At 40.0% G+C, this 22,162-nt stretch overlaps 5 protein-coding genes across 6 annotated transcripts; 4 read left to right on the forward strand and 1 right to left on the reverse strand.

The window, feature by feature from the left end:
- The first annotated feature begins 445 nt into the window (after positions 1-445).
- On the forward strand, positions 446-6,513 carry LOC130693727 (glutamate receptor ionotropic, delta-1-like). Of its 2 annotated transcripts, none has more exons than XM_059494699.1 (8): positions 446-586; positions 640-727; positions 809-967; positions 5,111-5,258; positions 5,414-5,631; positions 5,683-5,811; positions 5,931-6,079; positions 6,146-6,513. In XM_059494699.1, exons 2-8 carry the CDS (start codon positions 719-721, stop codon positions 6,375-6,377), a joined length of 1,044 nt encoding a protein of 347 aa, XP_059350682.1. In that variant the 5' UTR covers positions 446-586; positions 640-718; the 3' UTR covers positions 6,378-6,513. The 2 variants fall into 2 exon arrangements, with proteins under 2 accessions (XP_059350682.1, XP_057372903.1); XM_057516920.1 differs by lacking the exons at positions 5,111-5,258; positions 5,414-5,631; positions 5,683-5,811; positions 5,931-6,079; positions 6,146-6,513 and adding exons at positions 1,057-1,204; positions 1,351-1,568; positions 1,622-1,750; positions 1,862-2,010; positions 2,076-2,464.
- Positions 6,514-8,555: 2,042 nt separating this feature from the next.
- LOC130693697 (low-density lipoprotein receptor-related protein 2-like) lies at positions 8,556-15,259 on the forward strand. The gene is made up of 12 exons (XM_057516881.2): positions 8,556-9,008; positions 9,071-9,181; positions 9,320-9,444; positions 9,513-9,650; positions 9,710-9,812; positions 9,868-10,017; positions 10,074-10,190; positions 10,251-10,382; positions 10,442-11,160; positions 11,222-13,089; positions 13,154-13,509; positions 13,572-15,259. Exons 1-12 carry the CDS (start codon positions 8,948-8,950, stop codon positions 15,257-15,259), a joined length of 5,568 nt encoding a protein of 1,855 aa, XP_057372864.1. The 5' UTR covers positions 8,556-8,947.
- A 757-nt stretch (positions 15,260-16,016) lies between these two features.
- LOC130693767 (transcription initiation factor IIB-like) lies at positions 16,017-18,051 on the forward strand. Its single transcript, XM_057516971.2, has 6 exons — positions 16,017-16,162; positions 16,233-16,349; positions 16,417-16,603; positions 16,667-16,854; positions 16,929-17,089; positions 17,155-18,051. Exons 1-6 carry the CDS (start codon positions 16,146-16,148, stop codon positions 17,442-17,444), a joined length of 960 nt encoding a protein of 319 aa, XP_057372954.1. The 5' UTR covers positions 16,017-16,145; the 3' UTR covers positions 17,445-18,051.
- A 122-nt stretch (positions 18,052-18,173) lies between these two features.
- LOC130693733 (mitochondrial nicotinamide adenine dinucleotide transporter SLC25A51-like) lies at positions 18,174-19,646 on the forward strand. The gene is made up of 3 exons (XM_057516926.2): positions 18,174-18,544; positions 18,606-19,094; positions 19,169-19,646. The coding sequence occupies exons 1-3, from the start codon at positions 18,392-18,394 to the stop codon at positions 19,415-19,417; spliced, it is 891 nt and encodes a 296-aa protein (XP_057372909.1). The 5' UTR covers positions 18,174-18,391; the 3' UTR covers positions 19,418-19,646.
- Positions 19,647-19,762: 116 nt separating this feature from the next.
- On the reverse strand, positions 19,763-21,977 carry LOC130693756 (cAMP-responsive element-binding protein-like 2). The gene is made up of 4 exons (XM_057516956.2): positions 21,773-21,977; positions 20,769-20,877; positions 20,318-20,439; positions 19,763-20,087 (listed from the first exon to the last, which is right to left on the reverse strand). The coding sequence occupies exons 1-4, from the start codon at positions 21,812-21,814 to the stop codon at positions 19,905-19,907; spliced, it is 456 nt and encodes a 151-aa protein (XP_057372939.1). The 5' UTR covers positions 21,815-21,977; the 3' UTR covers positions 19,763-19,904.
- Between the last annotated feature and the right edge of the window lie 185 nt (positions 21,978-22,162).

Below are 22,162 nucleotides of genomic sequence, written 5' to 3' on the forward strand. Positions count from 1 at the left end.
ATAACGGGGTTGGAAGCTCATTTGTAGATGATGGCGAAAACAATGGTTATCTTGGTATGGAGAGGTATTTTTCAACGATGAAGACTCCTACTCCACTGTTTTATAAAAAACCGACCAGTTCAGTAGTTTGACCAATATCATACTGAACGTCTTAACGAAAGACGGTGACAAAAAAAAACGATGGCTAAAGTGTTCCCGTTGCTGTCCTTTGCCTTTTCTGTTCTTGAAGCTTTTGTGTCGGCTAGTGCTGGCTATGAAGTTCGCGAAGTTGAAATGCAGCGTCATCAATTTCGCAACGGTTTACAAGGAAAGGAACTCAGAGTCGCTACAGGAAGTGTAAGGCAGTATTTTTTGTTATTTCTATTATGATTCAAAATTATCCTTGTAGCAAACCAAAAATTTAAAAAATGTTCACCATTGAAATCCAAATCTTCCTGAACCACATTCCATTAGTTATTGCTTAATGATTACTTTACCAGTTTCCACCGGTGATTTCTATTTTGAAAAATTCTTCTGGTCATGTGATTGGTTACGACGGCTTGTTATACCATCATCTCTGTTACTTGTCGCAAAAATTAAGGTTCACGTAAGTAATCTACGGTTACCACCTTTAATCCACCACTAACGCTTTTGCACTAGTTTCAAGATATCTCCATCACCTGAAAATACAAATGGAATTTTGCGGAACGGCACCTGGAATGGCGTAATAGGAACTCTCATGAGAAATGTAGGTTCAGGATTATTTATTAATTATCGATATGCTTTACATTTAGGGTACAATGTGCCTTTCTTGTTTCTTCATTGTCAGGAAGCAGATTTAGGCTTAGGACCATTTGCAATATCTCGAGAACGGTACCAAGCTATCGAGTTTTGCGGAAGAGTTGGAGGAGACTATACGTGCATACTAGTGACATATCCTGAGGATAGCGTCTCGTTGACCAGCGCATTTGATGTGTTTTCCACAGGGGTAAAAATGATAGAGATTTTTGAAAATGTGCCATTTTCAGGTAAATTTATGCTTGTTTATCGGTCGTGACACGCACCCCGAAAACCCAGATATGGATAGGATGGGTCATTTCTGGTGCTGCGGTTGTTGCAGTTTCTGTCGTTTTAGGTTTCCTAGCAAAGCGTTTATGGACTAAAGATCGTAAAATAGACGCTGGGGCACTTGCTTGGTACTTATACGGCGCCGTCGTTTCTCAAGGTTAGTTTCTAGTAAACAGAGCCCGAATAATTCACTACGGACAGCAAAAATTAAGAGTCTTAAATCAAATTTTTGTAATGTTTAATTGTTATTCGTGGGTTTTGTTTGATCTTCAATTTGAATTATTTATTTGTGTGCTGCTTAAGGGTGCCACTTTCCGCAATGCCGATTATCACAGAGACTTCTTCTTGCGACGTGGTGTTTTGTGGCTTTTGTCTTTGTCAATATCTACAATTCAACGTTGACTTCCTACTTGTCCGTAACATTTCAAAGACCGGAAATTAACAGTTTAAATGATTTGGGAAAAAACCCTGTCTATAAGGCAACCATTTTAGCGGGTTCCATACAAGAAATTGATTTGCAGGTAACGTGAAATTTATAACTTTTAAAGAATTCCTTATTCAGAATGTTATTTAGAGAAGCAATGATGAAGTTGGACAAACCGTTGCCGGCATGATCCAGAAATGTGGTTCGGATTGTAGAAAATTCAGCCTTCAAGAAATGGTCATACCAGTTGCAGAGAAAGAAAACTACGTTTCCATCATAGTAAGTTACAACAGTTATTTCGTCTACTGATATTCATAGAAAATCATACGCACTTTCAATTTGGAACACTAAATTTTTTTTTCTAAATTACAACATCCATGATAATTATAGCCATGCAGTACTGCCATAGGAAACATGAAAAATTACAACAAAAAGGGGAAAAAGTGCACTTTAGCTTTTGCGCAAGAAATCAAATCTTGGAAGCCCATGTTTTTTGGTGTACCAAAATCAAGTCCATTCATTGAAGAAATCAATCGAGAGTATGATTCATCCGCTTTAATTAAGGAATTTTCCTGCGTAATGAAGCAATGCTTTTCCAATACAGATCGCTATGGTTCATTGCTATTGGAATGCGTGAATACTGGTACGCCGAACACGATAAACAACCGGAGAAATGCAAGCTCCAATACAACAGCAAAGGCGTTGCAACCAAGAGATCCAGTAAACGAATTAAACTGCAGCAATTTTATCTGCCATTCCTCATTCTTTTCAGTGGCTATTTATTAGCTTTTATCCAATTTTGCCGTGAAAAATGTTTCTATCGTCCAACTGCTTAGAATCCCTTCTTCGGGTCGTAGTGAAGAAAAAAAAACAACAGGCGAACAGTAAATGACACATGTTCCCCATGCCAATATCTGTGACGTCTGCTTAAAAATCTAAAATGCCATGCCATTCACCTGTAGTTCTGAAAGTGAAATAGATTATTGCATTTCGTCGGTTATGTTGTCATTCGGAATGCGAAAAGTTTTACTTTTAAAAGTACAATAGAAATTTAGAAAAAAATCTTAAATTATTTCTGGAAATCTTTTGTTTCAAGCTACGCATAGGTAAACGGATGTCCTCATGTTTGTCTGTGAACTAGTTACCGCGTTGTCAATGGCTTTAAAGCGGCTTGAAAAATGTGATGAATTTAACATATAGGTCACTGTTTACAGTAATCATATGTTGAACAATGTAATGCAACAAACATTCTTCATAATTGAAAACTTTCACACGCAAGTTTCAATCCTACATGCACTATTCAGTTAACACTCTACTCTTGCCAGCTACCAAAGCATCTTCTTTTTACCATGAAATTGGATAAAGAAATTTCAAATCTATCCTAACAGATGAACTTATTCAGCTTTAAAAGTTTATTTCGAAGTATATCTATGCAATATGATTTGCCCAAAGTACCAGTAAGTTAGTCAGACGTCATCACTTTTCTCTTTCCTTGTGGATGTGTGAAAATAATTTGTCTTGTGCATATAGGGATATATTGAATTATATTAAATCTCCTGATTTAGACTTTGCAACCATAGCAACCCATTGGCAAATGAAAGATATTTTTAACTTGGATAATATTTTACGATCAACAGTACAGGTGAAAAACATGGCCTTGTAGCAGTGTGCATCAACAAAAAAGGAACATTTTGATTTTGCATGTGAATGAAAATCATAATGTGTGAATCTTTATAATATAGATTGCAATTTTGGAAAGCCCAAAATTGGATCCACTGAATAATATTTCTTTTAAAATGACATTCGAATGTCTTTTGCAACTTTTACGTTTTTTTTTTTTGTCATATGCGTTAATTTCATTGCACAAGGGTAACAGATTTTTTTTTCATTTTCAGCCCAAGGAAATTAAATAACATTGCAAAAATGGAACGATGGTTGTGAATTTTTTTAAAAGGCCACCGAACGATGTGTCACAGACAATAATGATGACACAGCTAACTGAGTACCAGGAAAATTGCTTTTTCTTTGACACATTTATCAGTTTCTTTGTTTATTTACATGACAATTTTAAATTCTCTTTCAAGTCTAGGATGCCATAGTTTAATATTCTGCCGTAGGTAAAAACATTGTTTATGACCTTTCTTGTGGTTTGACTTTGTCTCCGGTAACCTAGGAAACGTTGCGTGCTCGGCCAAAAATGATTGTTTTCCGTTATGTTAGCAGACAAAAGACGAATGATAATATGAGACGAACACAATAGGACTAACCAAGCTAATTTTCTGCTGTGTGGATCTACATCCACTCGTTGCTGGAAACCTAATCTACATAATAATCTGTTCTACCTTCAGTATAACGCAATTCTTAGGCTCAATTTGGGTACTGCATGTTGCTAATAAGTAACCAAACTGCATGTTGCAGGCATCAGTTTCGGTACTTTTTCATTCCCACCACAATGCGTATTGGTATTCGAGGCAACTTGTCGATTTGCCAATGGAAACTCTTTCTTCATTAGAGATCATTCAATGACCTATTCATCTTCTCAGTCAATACGCTTCGTTGTTGTTATGTCATACGCATTGACAAAAACCGTGATGCCAGTTCATTTTTAAATGATCACTAGCACAACGGTTCTATCGGTATATGCAGTGCTTTCTTTCAATGCAAACAGGGATAAGTTTACAATATGTGAAGAGCTATCAATGCCAAAGACTACCAATCGACTGCCTTATAAGACAAATCCGGGGAATACTTTGGTCAGTATCATTCTGATGGTCTGTCGAAATGCTGGTGCAAATGGTAGTGATGGCAAAAATGTTCCTGTTCCTTATTGCACCTTTTTTTCTTGACGCGTTTGAGTTGGCAAGTGCTGACTATAAAGTTAAAAAACTAGAAATGCCACGTCATCAATTCCGCAATCGTTTACAAGGAAAGGAACTCAGAGTCGTCACGGGAAATGTAGGGCAGTATAAAATTTTGTTATTTCTAGTATGTACTAACAAATTTTTCTTAAACAAAAAACTTCCAAAAAACATTACTTAACTAGTTTCCTCCAGTAATTTTGATTTTGCGAAATTCTTCTGGTCACACTGTTGGTCACGAAGGCCTATTATACCATCACCTTCTTTACTTAACCCAAAAGTTGAAATTCAAGTAAGTAGCCTATTTTTTCCACCTTTAACTCACGACTTACTTATTTATACTTTATACATTTTCACTAGTTACAAAATATTTGCGGCTCCTCAAAACACGAATGGAATTCCGATCAACGGCACCTGGACTGGCGTTATTGGAACTCTCATAAGAGGTGTACGTACAGGACAATGATATTTCTACACTATCGGTATCTTTCACGTTTTTAATTCAATGTGATCTGGCGTTTTCTTCATCAGGAAGCGGATTTGGGTCTAGTACCAGTAGCTATTTCATTAGAACGGTATCAAGTTATCGAGTTTTCCGGAAGAGTTGGAGGAGACTATACGTGCTTATTAGTGAAATATCCTGAGGACAGTGTCTCGTTGACCAGTGCATTTGATGTGTTTTCCACTGGGGTAAGAATGACATTGAGATTTCTGAATGTCTAAAATTTTTATTTGAACTAATCCTTGTAATTTGTTAATGATACACACCCGGAAAACCCAGATATGGGTAGGATGGATCATTTCCGGTGCAGTGATCGTTGCAGTTTCTGTCGTTTTAGGTTTCCTGACCAAACGTTTAAGGGTTAAGGATCGTAAAATAGACGCTGGAGCAATCGCTTGGTACTTATACGGCGTGATGATTTCTCAAGGTTAGTTTGTAGTGAAATTCGAATGTAGTTCGGTGTGAATGGTAAGAATTTAGATAGGCAAAAAAAAAAAGCCTACGTTTTGAGAACTTGAATTGTTATTTTTGTGGGTTCCGCTTGATCTTTAATTAGAATGATTTATTTGTGTTCTGTACCAGGAAGCTTTTTTCCGCAATGCCGGTTACCACAGAGACTGCTTCTTGCGACGTGGTGTTTCGTGGCTTTTGTCTTTGTCAATATCTACAATTCCACCTTGACTTCCTACTTGTCCGTAACATTTCAAAGACCGGAAATCAACAGTTTAAGTGATTTAACAAAAAACCCGTCCTATAAGGCAACCATTTTAGCGGGTTCCATACAAGAAATTGATTTGCAGGTAACACGAATCTATAACTTTAAAGAATTCCTTATTCAGAATGTTATTTAGAGAAGCAACGATGAAGTTGGACAAACAGCTGCCGGCCTAATCCAGAAATGTGGTTCAGATTGTAGAAAATTTAGCCTTCAAGAAATGGCCACAATAGTTGAAGAAAAAGAAAACTATGTTTCGATCATAGTAAGTTACTACAGTTACGTCTACCGGTACCATTAGAAGATTATCCTTAATTTCAATTAGAACGTAGTATATAATATATATATGTATATTCTAAATTACAATATTAATGAATTTTTTAGCCATGCAGTCCTGGGATATCATTCTTGAAAAACCGAAACGCTAAGGGAAACAAATGCATTTTAACCTTGGCACATGAAATCAAGTCTTGGAAACCCATGTTTTTTGCAGTACCAAAATCAAGTCCATTCATTGAAGAAATCAATCGAGAGTATGATTCATCCGCTTTATTTAAGAAATTTTTCGTGCTTAATGAACCAATATTTTTCTAATACAGATCGCAATGGTTCATTGATGTTGGTCTGCGGGATTACTGGTACGGCCAGCACGATAAACAACCGGAGAAATGCAAGCTACAATACAACAGCAAAGGCGTTGCAACCAAGAGATTCAGCAAACGAATTAAACTGCAACAATTTTATCTGCCATTCCTCATTCTTTTCAGTGGCTGCTTATTGGCTCTTATCCAATTTTGCCGTGAAAAATTGTTCTATCGTGCAAGTGCTTAGAATCACTTCTTTCGAGGTGTCCCCCTGCACAGTTAATAAGTTCTACAATCTACATTGAAGCACAAAACTATACGAGCTCGGTAAGCTTTATCTAATTTTACCTTTTTTAGTTTTTTTCAATTTTGAGACTGTCAACATTAACTGGCCTTGTCAATGTTGAGAATTTAGCTCTTGAGGATAACAGAGGTCTAAATTTTCCTTTAAATTTAGCGTTTTCTATTTCTTTGTGTAAGTAAAGAAAGCTGCCCTCACTCTTTCTTGTTTACCTAGTGATCTTGCCTGTTAGAAAACTTAAGCTTAATAGTAACTGTAAATCATTTTGATAGTTTTTTGCTGCTTTACGTGTATGTAAAGGGTGTAATTCACGCTGAAACAAAGACTGACACCAAAAACAAGTTGCCTAAATAGAAATCCCACAGAATTGTTGGCTGATTTAGCCATGGTGATGTCCATGATGATGATGGTGTCCGTGATGGTGATGATGTCCATGATGGTGATGATGTCCATGATGGTGATGATGTCCATGGTGGTAGTGATGGAAACCGCCTAACGGATAATAGTGGTAAGGGCCCAGTTGCGCCAGTGTGGAAGAGGCGATTACTGCTAACAAAACCTGGTAAACAATGAAATTCATTTAGTCAATAGCGATATTTTTAAAAATAACATCCTTATTCAAAAATAATGTTTTTTTTAATCGTACCATAACTACTGCAAAACGAAACATTTTCTTTCCTCTTTGCTGTTCGTCTGGCGAATGTGGATGAAACAATCAGTTGTCGATGGTTTTCCTTTGGACAACCAAGGCTTTTTATATCAAACTCAAGAAACCTTAAAGTCATTGCGAACACGTAAGTCCAGTCTAAGGAAACTGGAGACATCTTCAACCAATGCACAAACAATGATTAAGGTATAAATAAACGCTGCCGTTGCCGGAAATCCCGTCTTATTTCTCTGACGCCATATATAGTAGAACAACTTGTACAGAAAGTTCCCCCACAACAAAAAAGCAAACTGGAAATTCCCCCGCACTTTGAGTTGATTTTCTTGTTTGCAAAGATGACGAGTTCGTTTTAAATTAGGTTGTTTAAACTAACCAAAAAAAAAAAAAAAAAATGCAACGTTTCCTAAAACTGTATCCTCCATCATTATGCCAAGTTTCAATGCCATACAGCAGCAACTGGGTTAACTTAATTCTATTTTATTATGACTGTGGATCGAGCATGAATTTTCGGAAAAACAAACGCGCATGTGTTTGTAACACGTGATACTTTTTTGTGATGGTAACATGTGTGTACTAAAGACAAGATCGTATTTCCCCATGATGATCCCCAAATACGCACTGGTGATGAAGTTCGCGATGACGGCGTCATTCGAATTTCACAACAGATCACATAACGCAATAAAATCTTCGTTTTCTATTTATTTTGTACAAAAATAAAACACACATAACAAGTTATCGGCGTCTTCGATTTCCGGGGGATTTCAAAAATATCGGCCTATTTTCTACTGTTTACAACGTCAAAGTTCTAATTCATAGGCTCAACAACCTTTTACAACACAGCAAAGCTGGGCCCATTTTAGTTGACAACAAAATAAACATGGATGATAACTCGTCCAATGCGCAGTTCATGGGAGGACGTAGGCGACGTCTTCCGCGATTGCGGTCGATATCACTGGTCAGTGGCTATAATTGAATCTGTTTGTTTATTATGTACTATAGAAACAACACAAACTGGAATTGTCGCCAATCTTTCTGTGTTGTATGAAATCCAACCAGTTTCAGCGAACCAAGTGGATCAGTTACTCTTGGAAGATATGTGAAGCAACCGTTGAATCTTTGGACGAAATAAATCGCATCAAAACAAAACATGTTCAAAATACACGTGATTAATACTACGCAACATGTAGGAAATTGTGCGCATTTATTTTAACTATTTCATCATCTTTTTTTTTCAGAATTAGAGGTTGAGTTATCTATCACGTGTAGCTTGCAGACTGAGAGAAAGGGTAACGTAAGTTATCGTAGTCTGAAACTGATAATGGCAATTTCATCCTGCTACACCTGTTATCAATGCTCGTAATCAGTGCAAGTTTTCGTATGTCCTAGAGGCATAACGAGCAGAAAAGGGGGTGGATTTTTTGCGAAGATAGGAGAGGGTAAGATGGGCGCCGCCGACAGATTGGCGAGACAAATTTTTTTTTGTTTCCATGTTTTTATGGAACCGAAAAACAAATGACTGACCTCAAAAAACACTTGAGGCGTACTACGTAACCCTTCCTTATTCGAATTCTTTCTTCTCTTTCATTACAGGGCGCCATCTACGACTGAAACGAATGTAATAAGAGCTGGAACTGTCTTCGATGAGAATTAATCTGTTTCAGGATACGGGCCAAGAGCGCACGTTCCTTCTTATTTCTTCCCTAGGCACACTTAGCACGCCGCACTCGGGCTTCCCTTTAAAATAATTTATTTTCCATTAAAAGTCTTGTACCAAAAAAAAAGCTTTATTAGTAACATTGTTCGTGAAATATTTCCATTAGGGGAACTATACTTCTGTCATTTTAATTAAATGCGTTTACTTTGGTTTGGGTTAGTTGTGCTTGTCCAACTGCCGAATTTAATAACAGCAGGTATTGTTTTATAGTGTAATGTTTTATTTAAATTCCGGTTTAATTTTAATATCTGTTTTAAGCTTGTGATGGAAAACAATTTGCGTGCAAAAACGGACACGGGTGTGTGGCTACTAGTCAACATTGTGACCACGTGATCGACTGCGATGACGGATCCGATGAGTTAGATTGCAGTAAGTTCTACTCCATTACTACGATATTTTAAGGTGTCATTTCAATGCAATTTTCAAGACTATTCTTCCTGAAAATTCCTCTGTGTTCATTTCTGATAAGTTCAATGGTGCATTAATTTACTCAATGTGTGTTCTCAGGTTATCCTTGTCGGAGTGCTCACATGAAACCTTGTAGGGATGGCCATTGTATTGCCATGTACTTCTTTTGTGATAGGGACAATGACTGTGGAGATTGGTCTGATGAGCTCAATTGCACAGGCCTGGTATAGAACTAATTATTTAAGTGGCTTGGTATTGTTATATACATTAAGTGTTTATCTTATTATTTCAGTTACCTGGTTCGACAATGAATTGCCCATCAAACACATTCCACTGTGAGGGGCAGGTATGCATACCCCAAAACTGGGTCTGTGACGGCATGGAGGATTGTTCTGATGCAAGAGATGAACTTCACTGCAACACAACAATAGTGAAACACTTTAATGTTATCTTAGATTCTTTTATTACTGACATTATTTCCTTTATTAGGAGTGCAAAAGTGGATTTCAGTGTGGAAAGGAATGTATATTGAACCAGTGGGTGTGTGATGGTGTAGCAGATTGTGTAGATGGATCTGATGAAAAAGAATGTGGTAAATTGTTTCTTTTTGCAATATGTTAGATCATTTTTAACATTTTATTTTACAGGTCCTGATGCCTACATGAATCACAGCTGCCTACCTGAGCATGGTTGGTTCAGCTGTCTCAGTAAAGGTAGTAAGAAGTGTATGCCCATTAGCCGTGCTTGCGACGGCTATGTCGATTGCGATGACGGGACTGATGAAGGGGGACAGTGCAGTAAGTTCTATAAGCTTGTAAGTGTTGGTTTGCAATTAATTGAATACTGCTTCTAGATTCTACATCTAATTGTTCAAACAACACGCGTTGCCCGAATGAGTGTCACAAGACTCCTCGTGGCCCTATCTGCTCATGCCCTCAGGGTTTTCAACTCAATGGAACATCTTGCGTTGGTAAGTCCGCTGAACTATTCTTTGTTGGCAAAGTATATTAATTAGCATCTTATGTTTCAGATATCGACGAATGTTCGATTGATCCACCCATGTGCAGCCAGAAATGCTCGAACAGCAGAGGTGGTTTTGAATGTTCTTGTGTCGCTGGTTACACTCCTGGAACCCGAGATAAGAAGAGTTGCGTAGCAAATGGTTAGTTTTCAGCTTAAGAATTGAGGTCGGATGGTTTTATCATCGGTGTTGCTTTGTAGGACCTGAGCCGATGCTGGTTATCACTACTGATCGGGATATTCGCTACATTTCATTGCCTTCAAGGGAGTATGGGCTTGTTCAGTCGGGTATTTCTCAAGCGCATGGCGTCGCTGGTGATTTCGAGGATGGCTTCGTCTACTGGAACGAGAAGAGCAAAGACAAGGCGGGCATTTACAAATCCATGCTGGACGGATCGGCTTACCAGTATGTGGTTTCAGTTGGCGTAGAAATGGTGGAAGATTTGGCCATCGATTGGGTCGGAAGTCACGTTTACTTTGCTGATTCCGGTCGAAAACACATCGTTGTCTGCGATCTTCACGGTAAAATTTGCACCGTAGTCATCAGTGGACAACTGGACAAGCCGCGTGCCGTGGCAGTATATCCAGAGGAAGGTCTTCTCTTTTGGTCTGATTGGGGCTCTCATCCGCACATCGGCTCTGCTGGCATGGATGGATCGAAGCGGAAGAATATCATTACCACTGACATTGTGTGGCCAAACGGCTTAGTCGTAGATGAAACTATCCAACGTATATTCTGGGGTGATGCCAAACTTAATCGGATCGAAAGCTCGCGCCTTGATGGTTCAGATCGTAAAATTCTTCCTGTTAAAGTCACACACCCTTACGCCCTTGACATATTCGAAAACACCATCTTTTGGTGTGACCCTCTCGAGCACGAAGTCCTCTCCGTGGATAAATTTACTGGCAAGGATTACAAGGTATTGAATTCAGCATTGTTTGAGTGTCACGGCAATCAGTTTATTCCACAATTCTTTTCAGGTTTTGATCAAAGAAACCTCTTTCACCCCAACTGGTATTCACGTTCATCATCCATCGAAGCAAAATCTTCTCGCCAATCCTTGCAGGAACATCATCTGCAGCCATCTTTGTTTGCTCTCACCTTCAGTTCAAGGCTTTAGATGCGCTTGCCCAGTAGGAATGGTTTTGAACAAAGACAACCGTACTTGCGATTCGATCTCTTCACAGGAATCTTCCATTGTCATCGCAACATTTACTGACATTTTTCGATTGACTCACCATCAGATCGGCAAGGATTCCATCACCCGTCTGCCTACGCGTAACGTAGAGAACATTGGGGCCCTGGCCTTCAACCCGTTAGGTCATTCGATCGTCTACAGTGACACGAGTCAAAGGACCATTTACTCCATGCATTTGGAAACATATCGGCAAGAGGTCCTTTTCGAAAATGCTGATATGGTTGAAGGATTGGACGTCGACCCATTCACGGAGAATATTTACTGGACGGAAGTAACTCGAGGCACTGTCTCGATTGGTCATAAGAATCACAATGGCGTCTACGAACGATTGGTCTTGGCACGAGATCTCCACAGCCCTAAAGGTATCACCATTGCATCTGAATTCGGTTTGATGTTCATCGTTGAAGGACGCATCAGCCACGTCATCAGTGTTTGGCATATGGACGGTAGTTCTCGGCAGAAACTGGTTCGAGTTTACGGCACGATTTCGGCGATGGCTTTCGATGGCAAACATCTCTACTTCAGCGACTCTCTTCGTGGAACAATTGAACGCATCGAAGTCGACGGTCAAAACCGAACCATTCTCCGCTCTCATCTTGGAACCCCGGTTGCGATGGACGCCAGTACCGATTCTGTTTTCTGGTTGACGCAGTTCTCTACTCGCATCAGCTGGCTTAACAAGCAAGAACCGAAAACGATGCGTGGATTCGTCATTGATGCTGCCGACGATATTTCTGTCCAGTACCGCCTGATGTCCGTCGTAGATCAATTCGATTTTAGCCACGAACATGTTTGTCTGGGTCATTCTGGAAGTTGCAGCGATATTTGTGCACCGACGCCGAGTGGAGCCACTTGCTTGTGCCCATTGGGTAAAGCATTGGGAGAAGATCAGCATATCTGCAATTCAGTCAACTGTGTTGGCGACCAATGGTTTAAATGTCAATCCGAATGTATTCCTGCCAAATATCGATGTGATGGAGTTAACGATTGTCGTCTCGGTGAAGATGAATTGCAGTGCCGCAATGCCACAACGGAAGTCGGATGCAGCAGTACTCAATTTCAGTGCAAGAATGGTGGGTGTGTCTCTATGCATTTCTACTGTGATGGAGATGCTGATTGTCAAGATCGTTCTGATGAACCTGAAACCTGCCCTCCTTACGAATGTTTATTGGACAGCGAATACGCCTGTCCTAATCAACATCACTGTATTCCACGTTCTGCCATGTGTGATGGACAACCGGATTGTATAGACAAATCGGATGAAGCTAATTGCACCAGCACTCATTCGATGTGTTCGGCAACCCAGTTTTATTGCCAGCAGAGTCGACTTTGCATTCCCTTAACTTGGGTTTGTGATAGAGACCCGGATTGTGAACACGGCGAAGATGAAGAGACCAATTTCTGCGCTAATGCTAATCGGAAACCGATGTGTCCAATCAACTATCTTCGTTGCCCTCAACGTCCTGATTGTATGCCCAGAATGGCCCTCTGCAACAGTATTGCTGAATGCGAACATGGCACAGATGAGGAACTTTGTGCTAAGCTGAACGAGTCCGCCACTGAGAAAATTAAAGAACCAGAGATAGAATGCTCGTCAAATCAATACAGCTGCTTCTTGGGTTCAAATGAATGCATCCCCATGTCATCAAGGTAAACTGACTGATATAATCTTCATTGAATGGTTTTTTAAATTGCAGTCTTTTCCTCTTTTTAGATGCGATTGTGCATTTGATTGCAAGTTTGGCGAAGATGAAGAAGGCTGCGAAAATCAACCATTGTCATGCAAGAAGGATCTTTTCAGGTGCCCGAATGAGATGCGTTACATCAACAGTTCGTGGGTTTGCGATGGTCTGTCAGATTGTTCCAACAGCGCCGATGAAGAACCGTCTCTTTGTCTTACAAACACATCCACTTCAACTGATAAATCTAGCCTTCCTGTTAGGGATCCTGATTTCTATTTGTGTTCAGAAGATGAGTTTCAGTGTATCGATGGTCAGTGTATACCAGAAAGCCTGGTTTGCGATGGCGAACGCCAATGCCCCGATGGCACTGACGAAGGATCTGGTTGCAGTATGTTTAACTATTTTGCTCAATTAATTATGTCAATATTAATTCTAATTTTCTATTTCCAGCTCATTCATGTCAGAACAATGGTCATTGCCCACAGATTTGCATTCCTGGTCCAAGAGAACCAACATGCCAGTGTGAGGTGGGTTATGAATCGCTTAACAAGGGCCATCAGTGCGTTGATGTCGACGAGTGTGCATCTGAGAATAAGTGCTCCCAATACTGCAACAACACTAAAGGAGGCTATCGTTGTTCTTGTTCGTCTGGATATACTTTGGAACTTGATCAGCACACGTGTAAAGCTGCCAATGGTCGCCCAATGTTGATTATTGCAACAAATCATCATGCTGAAATTCTACTCAACAGTGATGGTGCTTCTAGTCGTCTGCTAGTCCAATCAACCCCCGCCATGAAGGGTATTGCTTACCATGACAAGCTCTCATCATTTTATTGGATCACTGCCGAGGGTGTTAGCAGAAGTAACAATGGCGGACAGTCACTTATCTACAGAATCAAGGATCTTTTGCCAAGCGGAATAGCTCTGGATAAAACCACTGGAAATATTTACTACAGCGCTGTGAAGAATGTAACCCGAAATGGTCAAGATCAATCCGTTATTAGGGTCATTGCTAAATCGCTGGAGGCTGACGTGAATATCATTACCACCCAGTCAATCATCACCGACATTGCCCTGGATAGTTTGAAGGGTTTATTGTTTTGGTCAGAGCATACGAAACCTTCCATTGGGCGTATCGTACGTGCTACTATGGACGGGCGATCTACAATGTGGCTTTACTCTATCGACAAGATTATGTATCCTACCGCAATCACTTTGGATCAAATCAAGTCGCGCATCTACTGGGCTGACATCACACTTCGTTCGATTTCCAGTTGTGATTACAATGGTATGAAGCAAAGGCACGAAGTTGCCATTACAAGTGGGCAGCCGTTGTCACTGACCTTCTTCGAAAATCGTCTTACCTGGAGTGTCCACGATCAAGACGTCCTTTACAGTCAGACGATCAAAGGAAATTCCATTTCACAGCATCATCTGAATGAACGAGTCAGTCACATCATTACTGTCCATTCTGTTTTGGAACCAGAGTTGCCGAATCACTGCGCATTCTCTCCTTGCAATAATGGAATTTGCGTGCTTAAAAACAGTTCCAGCTTCACGTGCCATTGTCCGATTGGTGTCACCGTTGTTTCATCCAATCCGTTCAAGTGTTCCGGTAAATCTCCTGAAGTGGTCACTGTCGTGCCGAGCACCGAAGCTGGGCTCAATCCGGATTATACTGAATCTCCATCCAGCCCCGGTGTAACAGTCGCTTCGATTCTCATCTGCCTCACTGTGTTGACCATCTTGGCTGTTTTGGGCTGGATTTATTACCGTAGATGGCGTCGCACGATTGGATCACCTCTTAAGTTTCGTTTCCGCAATGCTCTGGGATTGACTGAGGAAAGCACGGCTTGGGAAGAAAGTGTGGATTATGGCGACCGTAAGAGGTTGTTTATCAAGTCGGATGACCCAGATGACAATGGATGTGGACCACAGGTGATGGTTGATCAGAATGATAACCGAACAACCGCATCGGGAGTTCCCAATCGACCTCCTGTAAATTCTAGTTACTCAAGCCTTCCATCCATGCAGCCATCTCTGGTTAAGAGCCATCCGGTGGAAGAGCATCAACCGCAACAGCTTTTACCCGCATCGTATTCAATGAAGGATCAGCTTTTAGCCAGCGAGTTGTGATTGATGTTATTGATGCTTGATGATTCCAATTTGTTTTATTTGTCCGTTTCTTGCACTTTTCTACTCAACCCTATTCACGTTTTTCGTTTTACGTTCATGTTTGTAAAAAAAACAAATTGCCCGTGTTGTTGGTGCTGTTGCGCTCAATCTAAAATATATATACATCGATTCATATCTTATACGCTTCTGCTTATTTGGTGAAATTTTCTTGCATGAATCGAATCCATGTTTAATTATCATTACTTGATCGGCGTTGCAATCGTCGCAAGTGGTTTAAGGGCATTAGGGAGCTTGATTCTTTAAAAATATTAAAATATGATAACTGAATCAAAGGCATATCAAATATATTTGGCTTTAGCGGTTTTTTAGATCCTTCATTTTCCTGGAGTTCGTAGGGTAAAATCATCTTTGGACAAAAGTTTTCACTTTGTATCTGTTTGAAGTTTATGTTAAAATCCATTGTTTGCATGTTTTAATTACCATTTTTTTTTATTTATCCTAAATCAAGGAATATATTTTTTCATTTTGTAGGAATTATAATAATCGTTGCAGTCACGTTTCACATAGATGTTTTATCTTTATTGTTCTTTTCGCGCATGCCAATGATTCTTACATAAAGGTAGCACACGTAAAAGTTTATTTTTTTATCTTCTCGCTAATTATTTATCTTTCTTATACTTCCGTGCTGGTCAAAACTTCCAACTCCAATTTCCAAACCATGTTCCAAACCACGGACAGGGGTAGGGGATCTGAGAAAAGGGATTTGTTTTGATTTTTAGCGCCATCTCTGCAAAAAAGCAATAGCCTATAGTGAAACGTAACGTACACAACACCCCAGCGGGCTTGCATAGTGATTTAGTTGTCTGTTACCTTTCTCCCGCGAACAATGGCGTCAAATTCTCGGTCAGTGTTTGTGTTTCGTTGTGCTATTCGAAAAAACAACAAGTAAATTATTTTATTCTATGTTTTACAGGGGTGATGGAGGTGGTATCAAAATTTGTTGCTCTGCACATCCCGACGCTCCTTTGATTGAGGACTATCGAGCTGGCGATCAAATTTGTTCAGAATGTGGACTTGTTGTTGGAGACAGGTTGGTGACCAGTTGAAAAACAATTTTGTGTTGTGACCATTGGTTTATCTATTGTTGGTTTCTTCAGGGTTATTGATGTGGGTTCCGAATGGCGAACATTCAGTAATGAAAAGGCTAATGCAGACCCTTCTCGTGTTGGTGGAGCTGAAAATGCTTTACTAAATGGGACAGATCTGTCCACAATGATTGGTCCTGGTACTGGCAGTGCCTCTTTTGATGAGCATGGTGTGGCAAAGTATCAAAACAGACGGACTGTATGTTTAATACTAATAGCTTTAACTTGGAAATGGAATTGTGACAAGTTTATGTAAAATTAGATGAGCAGTTCTGACCGTGCCCTTGTCAATGCCTTCAAAGAAATCAGCAACATGGCAGACAGGATCAACCTACCTAGGACTATTGTCGACAGAGCCAACAATCTGTTCAAGCAGGTCCATGATGGCAAAAATTTGAAAGGACGTAGCAATGATGCCATTGCCTCTGCATGCTTATATATTTCATGCAGGTATGCATTTTTCCATAGAACATGCAAATAAGAAGACCTATTCACATAAGATTTATACTTTTAAATAATAATAGGCAAGAAGGTGTCCCGCGAACTTTCAAAGAGATCTGTGCCGTCAGTAAGATCAGCAAAAAAGAGATCGGAAGGTGTTTCAAGCTCATCCTAAAGGCACTCGAAACCTCAGTCGACATAATCACTACAGCCGACTTCATGTCTCGTTTCTGCTCTAATCTTGGTAAGTACTATTGCGGTTTATCAAGAAACAAAGCGACCTCTCCTACAAACGAATATTTATTTTAGGATTGCCTACTATGGTACAGCGAGCAGCATCGCACATTGCTCGAAAAGCGGTCGAGCTCGATATCGTCCCTGGTCGTTCACCGATCTCAGTGGCTGCCGCTGCTATATATATGGCGTCTCAGGCATCAGACGACAAATCTAAAAAAACACAGAAGGAAATTGGTGATATAGCTGGCGTGGCCGACGTCACCATCCGCCAGTCGTACAAGTTGATGTACCCACGTGCCGCGGAGCTCTTTCCTGAGGATTTCAGATTCGCAACCCCCATTGAGCAACTCCCTCAACTTTAAACGAAGCACATCATTTATTGTGATTGCTACAGGACCCCCCGAAAATTTATCTTTATCTTTCTTCCCATCCTTCACACACACACACACTTATACACTTGATTCGCCTCGTTTCGGTCCAAAACCCCATCCGTTTAAACTAGCTTGTATTGTTGTATGACGAATAATGTCTTCATCCGTAAAAAAAAAAAATTCCGCGACACAGGTTTTGAAGAGTGGATTTTCATTTTGTTTACATTTTTACATTTAGGGCACGGTGTAGCACTTCGGGAGAGAGTGTGAACAACAAACAAACAAAAAGAAATCTTAACTGTGACTATAGACAAGATTTAGGTATTGCTTTGGAGAAGTGCAAATGTTTAGCTTTTTGCGATCGTCGGCTTTGGGTAGTGTCGACGATTTTTTCTTTCTTTTTGCTTTTCTCCGCCGAATTTCTACGATTCCATTTTGCAGGCACCGCTTGTCCGCGATGTTGACCAGCCTTTTTCGTCGTCGAGTGGTTTTAAATTCCTGCTGTAGTTTTGAAAATGTATCAGATCATCTTCTGTGGTGGTTGAAGCGCCCTATGTATCGCTGTGCACCGTTGGAAGTACACGATTCCTTATTTTCATTTGTTTTTAATATTTTAAGTGAATCGAAATCCCTTCTCTGGTTTTTTCCTGTCCTCCTGGTGGGATCACACAGTACTATTCGTTTGATTCTGCGACTAGCTGTCTGCATTTTGTGTTCAGGCAGACTCGTTCTACTTTCGACCGTCAATTATATTTTTAGCATTAATGAACGATTGCATTACTCCTCATAATATTTTATAAAAAAGTATTATTTTTTCCCCTTTCGAAATGTACAGCATTAATTAATGTTGGTCGCCTGTAAAAATGCAAGAAGATGTGGTTTCCAGATGCTGGTTGTAAATCTTGTATTCTCAAATCAAACGTGCATGTTACAATAAAATGGCAAAGAGCCGGAATGAACACAGAAAAGAACACTTCTTAGATGCATACAAAATCCCCCACCCAGAATGGAGGGAATTTGTGTGTGGCTGGGGAGCGGCCTTCATCAACATCACAGTCACTTTTCCAATAAACAAAGTCATGTTTCGTCAGGTATTAACAACTTGCCATTTGTTACGTGGGTAGCTTTACTACTTTTCTTTTTTTTTTTTAGATGCTTCATGGCATGCATACAAAGACAGCCTTCATGCAGCTTAAATCAGAAGGTTTTCGCTTCCTATACCGAGGCATTTTGCCTCCCTTGTGTCAGAAAACAATATCAGTGTCCATCATGTTTGGGATGTACAATCACTATCAGCAAGTACTGAATTCAATGGTGCCACACTGGAATACACACATTAAGAATTCTACTGCAGCAGCTGCAGCTGGTCTTACAGAGGCAGTACTTGCTCCATTTGAGAGGATTCAGATGCTCCTCCAAGACAGCCACTACAATCAAAGGTTCAAAAACACAGCACATGCCTTTGCTGACCTTCGCCAATACGGCTTCAGAGAATACTATCGAGGATTGACTCCAATATTGTTGCGAAACAGCATCAGCAATGCGCTTTTCTTTACGCTCAGAGAAGAGATAAGCCACCGTATGCCAAGTCAAGATCATTGGACAGGAAAGCTATTATCAGATTTTTGCTGTGGAGCAATGGTAGTACTTTTTTTTTTTCAAAGCCGTTTGGCTTTTACAATTTGACGTTTCGCTAAGTTTTTCGTGTTTTGCAGGTCGGAGCATTCATTAGCACCGTGTTTTATCCGGTGAACGTCGTCAAGTCGCATATGCAATGCACAGTGGGAGGGCCGTTCAATAGTTTATGGAAAGCGAGCCGGATTGTCTACGAGGAGCGGGAACGCTCTCTCCGCAAGATGTTTTTTGGCGTCCACATAAATTACACACGAGCTCTCATCAGCTGGGGTATCATCAACGCTTCTTATGAAATGCTCAGGAATTTGTTGATGAAACCCCATCATTAACCAACTGGTAGGCAATATTAGTTACATTTGAATTTTTTAGCATATTTTATGAAAAGAAGTTGGATTGATAAACCCTGGAGATTCCAGATATTGGGCTCTTATTTTTCTTTAAAAAAAGTTAAATAGTTAGCCAATAATTGTACAGTCCATGCCCAAAGCCATCCCAACCCTTAGTCATTTCCCAAGTTGTAGTGATACCGAACATGATAGAATGAAACTATTTACCTAATATTCATGGTATTGAGTCTCTTGGAAATATGGAATGTTCGAACTTTAAAAATAATCTTTGAAATCATACAATCTCTTCGCAAAAAAAAAAAAATCCTAAAAACAAAATTAAAATCGCACATTGTAGAAGGTCTGTGTAATATGCCATTGCACCGTTATGTAGGGTATTGTACAAGATAGTGAGGAGAACAAGTTTTGTCAATCGTCTAGAAAGGTGTCGTCGTCTTGAAATTGAATGGACGAAAATGGCGTGGGTTCTTTAGGATGGAGATTCGATCATATCGGTTTCGTCGGAACGTGTAGGTGGCCGAGGAGTATGAGAAGCAGCATTCAACTGATTCATTTGGATCTGCAAATCACGCTCTCGGCGAACCTCCTCTACTAGACGTTCGATTCCTTCCGGCATTTTTCCATCGTCCATATCAATGCACCATTGACGATACTGTAAACAAGTCCAATAGACAAAGATCTGAGTGCCGGCTTTTGATTAATGATCTCCAGGTCCCGAAGGAGACGGGCGGTTCCGCTTGCAATTTCGGGAACGCCCACGTTAATCCTAGCTGGTTAAATTAAAATGCGCTACGAAACCACCAAGGGACCAACAACATCGTAAATTGCACTATCATCATTCACCATTTTATGGACGTTCAAATGAAATAATACACAACTTACTTGGTCCAATTCTCTTCTCAAAACCAGAACGGAGCGCTCGCGGTGGGTTACGAGCTCCTCCAGATATTGGTAGCGCAGTTTCTTCCTAGCTCGGCATTCCCTGGCACTCTGTCGGCTCCTCTCTGTTATCCAATAGGTAGGTGGAAAAATAAAAATTATTATCAAAATATTCATTGATTTTGCATGTGCTAACGTTTAACTCAAAAGCGAGAGACGGGGAGGAGGACACAGGAGATTGATCGGTGGACACGCGTTGGGAAGGTGTACGCATCGGCAAGCAAATGCGTATGTATATGAATTCATCTACTGAACATATAGAAAAGAGACAAAACCCCATGCCAAACTGTTTCCCTCTGATTCTACATGAGAAGGTTATTGATACTAAATCAATAGAATTATTGCGAATGCAAATTTACGTTGAGCGGCACACTGTATAATAAAGGATCTTTACCAAGTTTAGCTTTCATGTCGCCCTTGTGGTCGCCGTTTTTATTAGAATTGCGACCAGGTTTCCGTCCGCGTTTGCTGTTGACACCTGAACTAGCATTCACCGATTCGTCCTTTAAAAGAAAAATGAAATTTAAAAAATCCGTAAAATTATCTAAAGATCAGCGAATGCCTCGAATGTCTTCCTTGTAAAAGTAAGAGCAATTAGCGACACATACTTAACGAAATGACCATTAGACGGAGCCTTAAATTCTAGCTTTCGTGTCCTAGCGCTACGCAGTTTCGAATCATTTCTTCCCCCACCTCTGACCGGCCGGTCGTGTCTGCTGGGTAGTCCAACTACGCACTGTCGAAAGCGAACCGAACTTTGGTCGATAAAAGTAGCAACCATTTCTAGCTCTAGTCCGTGAGCGCCTCGCCACACAGACTTTCCAAAGGCTATCTAAAACTGCGCAGTTCCATTTGGCGTTACTCCACACGAAGGGAGTATATATATTCCATTGCTGGAATACCAGCAATAAGTTTCTTTTGGGACACATCGAAACGAGATCGAAAAAGTTTTAACACGTATCTTCTCGGAACAAATTCCAATTTTGATTCACTGAAATATATTAGCTGTTTAATAAAGACTATGAAAATTAGAAAAGAAAAGCAAGAAAGAAAGTCAATTTAAGTTAGTTATTAATTCAAACTACCTTGACATCATTATCACCACTGGCTGATGGAATTAAAAATCTAATTTAAATATTATGCTTAGGATAACAGTAATCATATTTTGGGCAAAAATATTCTGGGACATCTTTGCCCACAAACACAAGCTATTTTTTTTATTGGCTTGAATTGGGAAAAAGTGAATAAAATTGAACACAGGGCTTCAACACGTAAATAGAAGGGCACCCGACTTAGGGTCCTTTTGGGCGATAGTTTTACCCTATATCGTACATTTGATAAGAGAATGATCTAACAGCATAACGAAAAGAAACGTAGACCCGAGAATGGGTAGATTACCATTTCGTGTTGCTGTTGACTAGACATGATTCCGAACACCATTTGGTAGAAGTTGGAAGTAACACGAAATCGAATCTAAATTAAGTTCTCGTTGCAGCGAAAGTCACACAAGAGGATGAATCGAGGGTGTTGATGATTTTACTAGTATTTTGGTTGCGTAAGACACTCGAAATTGTTTTCTTTACATAGGAACACTTTACTTAACACGCGACACTGTTATGGCATTGCTTACTATTAACAAAGGCCTCCTTGTTTTTCCTTGCAAAAGGTGGATGTCTACAAGGCCAATCGTAAAACCGTGAGTCCTTGGGCGTTCATTTCTTAGCGGGTAGAGCAGAGACAAGTGGTCACTGAAGAAAGCATTCTGCAAAGAAGGCTATTTTAAAACTA

This window comes from Daphnia carinata, chromosome 3 (assembly GCF_022539665.2).
Source record: "Daphnia carinata strain CSIRO-1 chromosome 3, CSIRO_AGI_Dcar_HiC_V3, whole genome shotgun sequence".
Lineage (NCBI taxonomy): Eukaryota > Metazoa > Arthropoda > Branchiopoda > Diplostraca > Daphniidae > Daphnia > Daphnia carinata.

Excerpts from the sequence above, each read along its gene's own strand:
- LOC130693756 (XM_057516956.2), bottom strand. The coding sequence starts at position 21,814 with ATGGTGTTCGGAATCATGTCTAGTCAACAGCAACACGAAATG. Across the intron at positions 20,878-21,772 it reads GTCAACAGCAACACGAAATG|GACGAATCGGTGAATGCTAG; the intron begins GTAATCTACCCA and ends TTTCTTTTAAAG. Across the intron at positions 20,440-20,768 it reads CGACATGAAAGCTAAACTTG|AGAGGAGCCGACAGAGTGCC; the intron begins GTAAAGATCCTT and ends ATTGGATAACAG.
- LOC130693767 (XM_057516971.2), top strand. Across the intron at positions 16,350-16,416 it reads GGACTTGTTGTTGGAGACAG|GGTTATTGATGTGGGTTCCG; the intron begins GTTGGTGACCAG and ends TGGTTTCTTCAG. Across the intron at positions 16,855-16,928 it reads TGCTTATATATTTCATGCAG|GCAAGAAGGTGTCCCGCGAA; the intron begins GTATGCATTTTT and ends AAATAATAATAG.
- LOC130693697 (XM_057516881.2), top strand. The coding sequence starts at position 8,948 with ATGCGTTTACTTTGGTTTGGGTTAGTTGTGCTTGTCCAACTGCCGAAT. Across the intron at positions 9,651-9,709 it reads TTCACTGCAACACAACAATA|GAGTGCAAAAGTGGATTTCA; the intron begins GTGAAACACTTT and ends TTCCTTTATTAG. Across the intron at positions 10,191-10,250 it reads CAATGGAACATCTTGCGTTG|ATATCGACGAATGTTCGATT; the intron begins GTAAGTCCGCTG and ends CTTATGTTTCAG.
- LOC130693727 (XM_059494699.1), top strand. Across the intron at positions 5,632-5,682 it reads TACAAGAAATTGATTTGCAG|AGAAGCAACGATGAAGTTGG; the intron begins GTAACACGAATC and ends AATGTTATTTAG. Across the intron at positions 6,080-6,145 it reads ATTGAAGAAATCAATCGAGA|ATCGCAATGGTTCATTGATG; the intron begins GTATGATTCATC and ends TTTCTAATACAG.
- LOC130693733 (XM_057516926.2), top strand. The coding sequence starts at position 18,392 with ATGGCAAAGAGCCGGAATGAACACAGAAAAGAACACTTCTTAGATGCA. Across the intron at positions 18,545-18,605 it reads ACAAAGTCATGTTTCGTCAG|ATGCTTCATGGCATGCATAC; the intron begins GTATTAACAACT and ends TTTTTTTTTTAG. Across the intron at positions 19,095-19,168 it reads ATTTTTGCTGTGGAGCAATG|GTCGGAGCATTCATTAGCAC; the intron begins GTAGTACTTTTT and ends CGTGTTTTGCAG.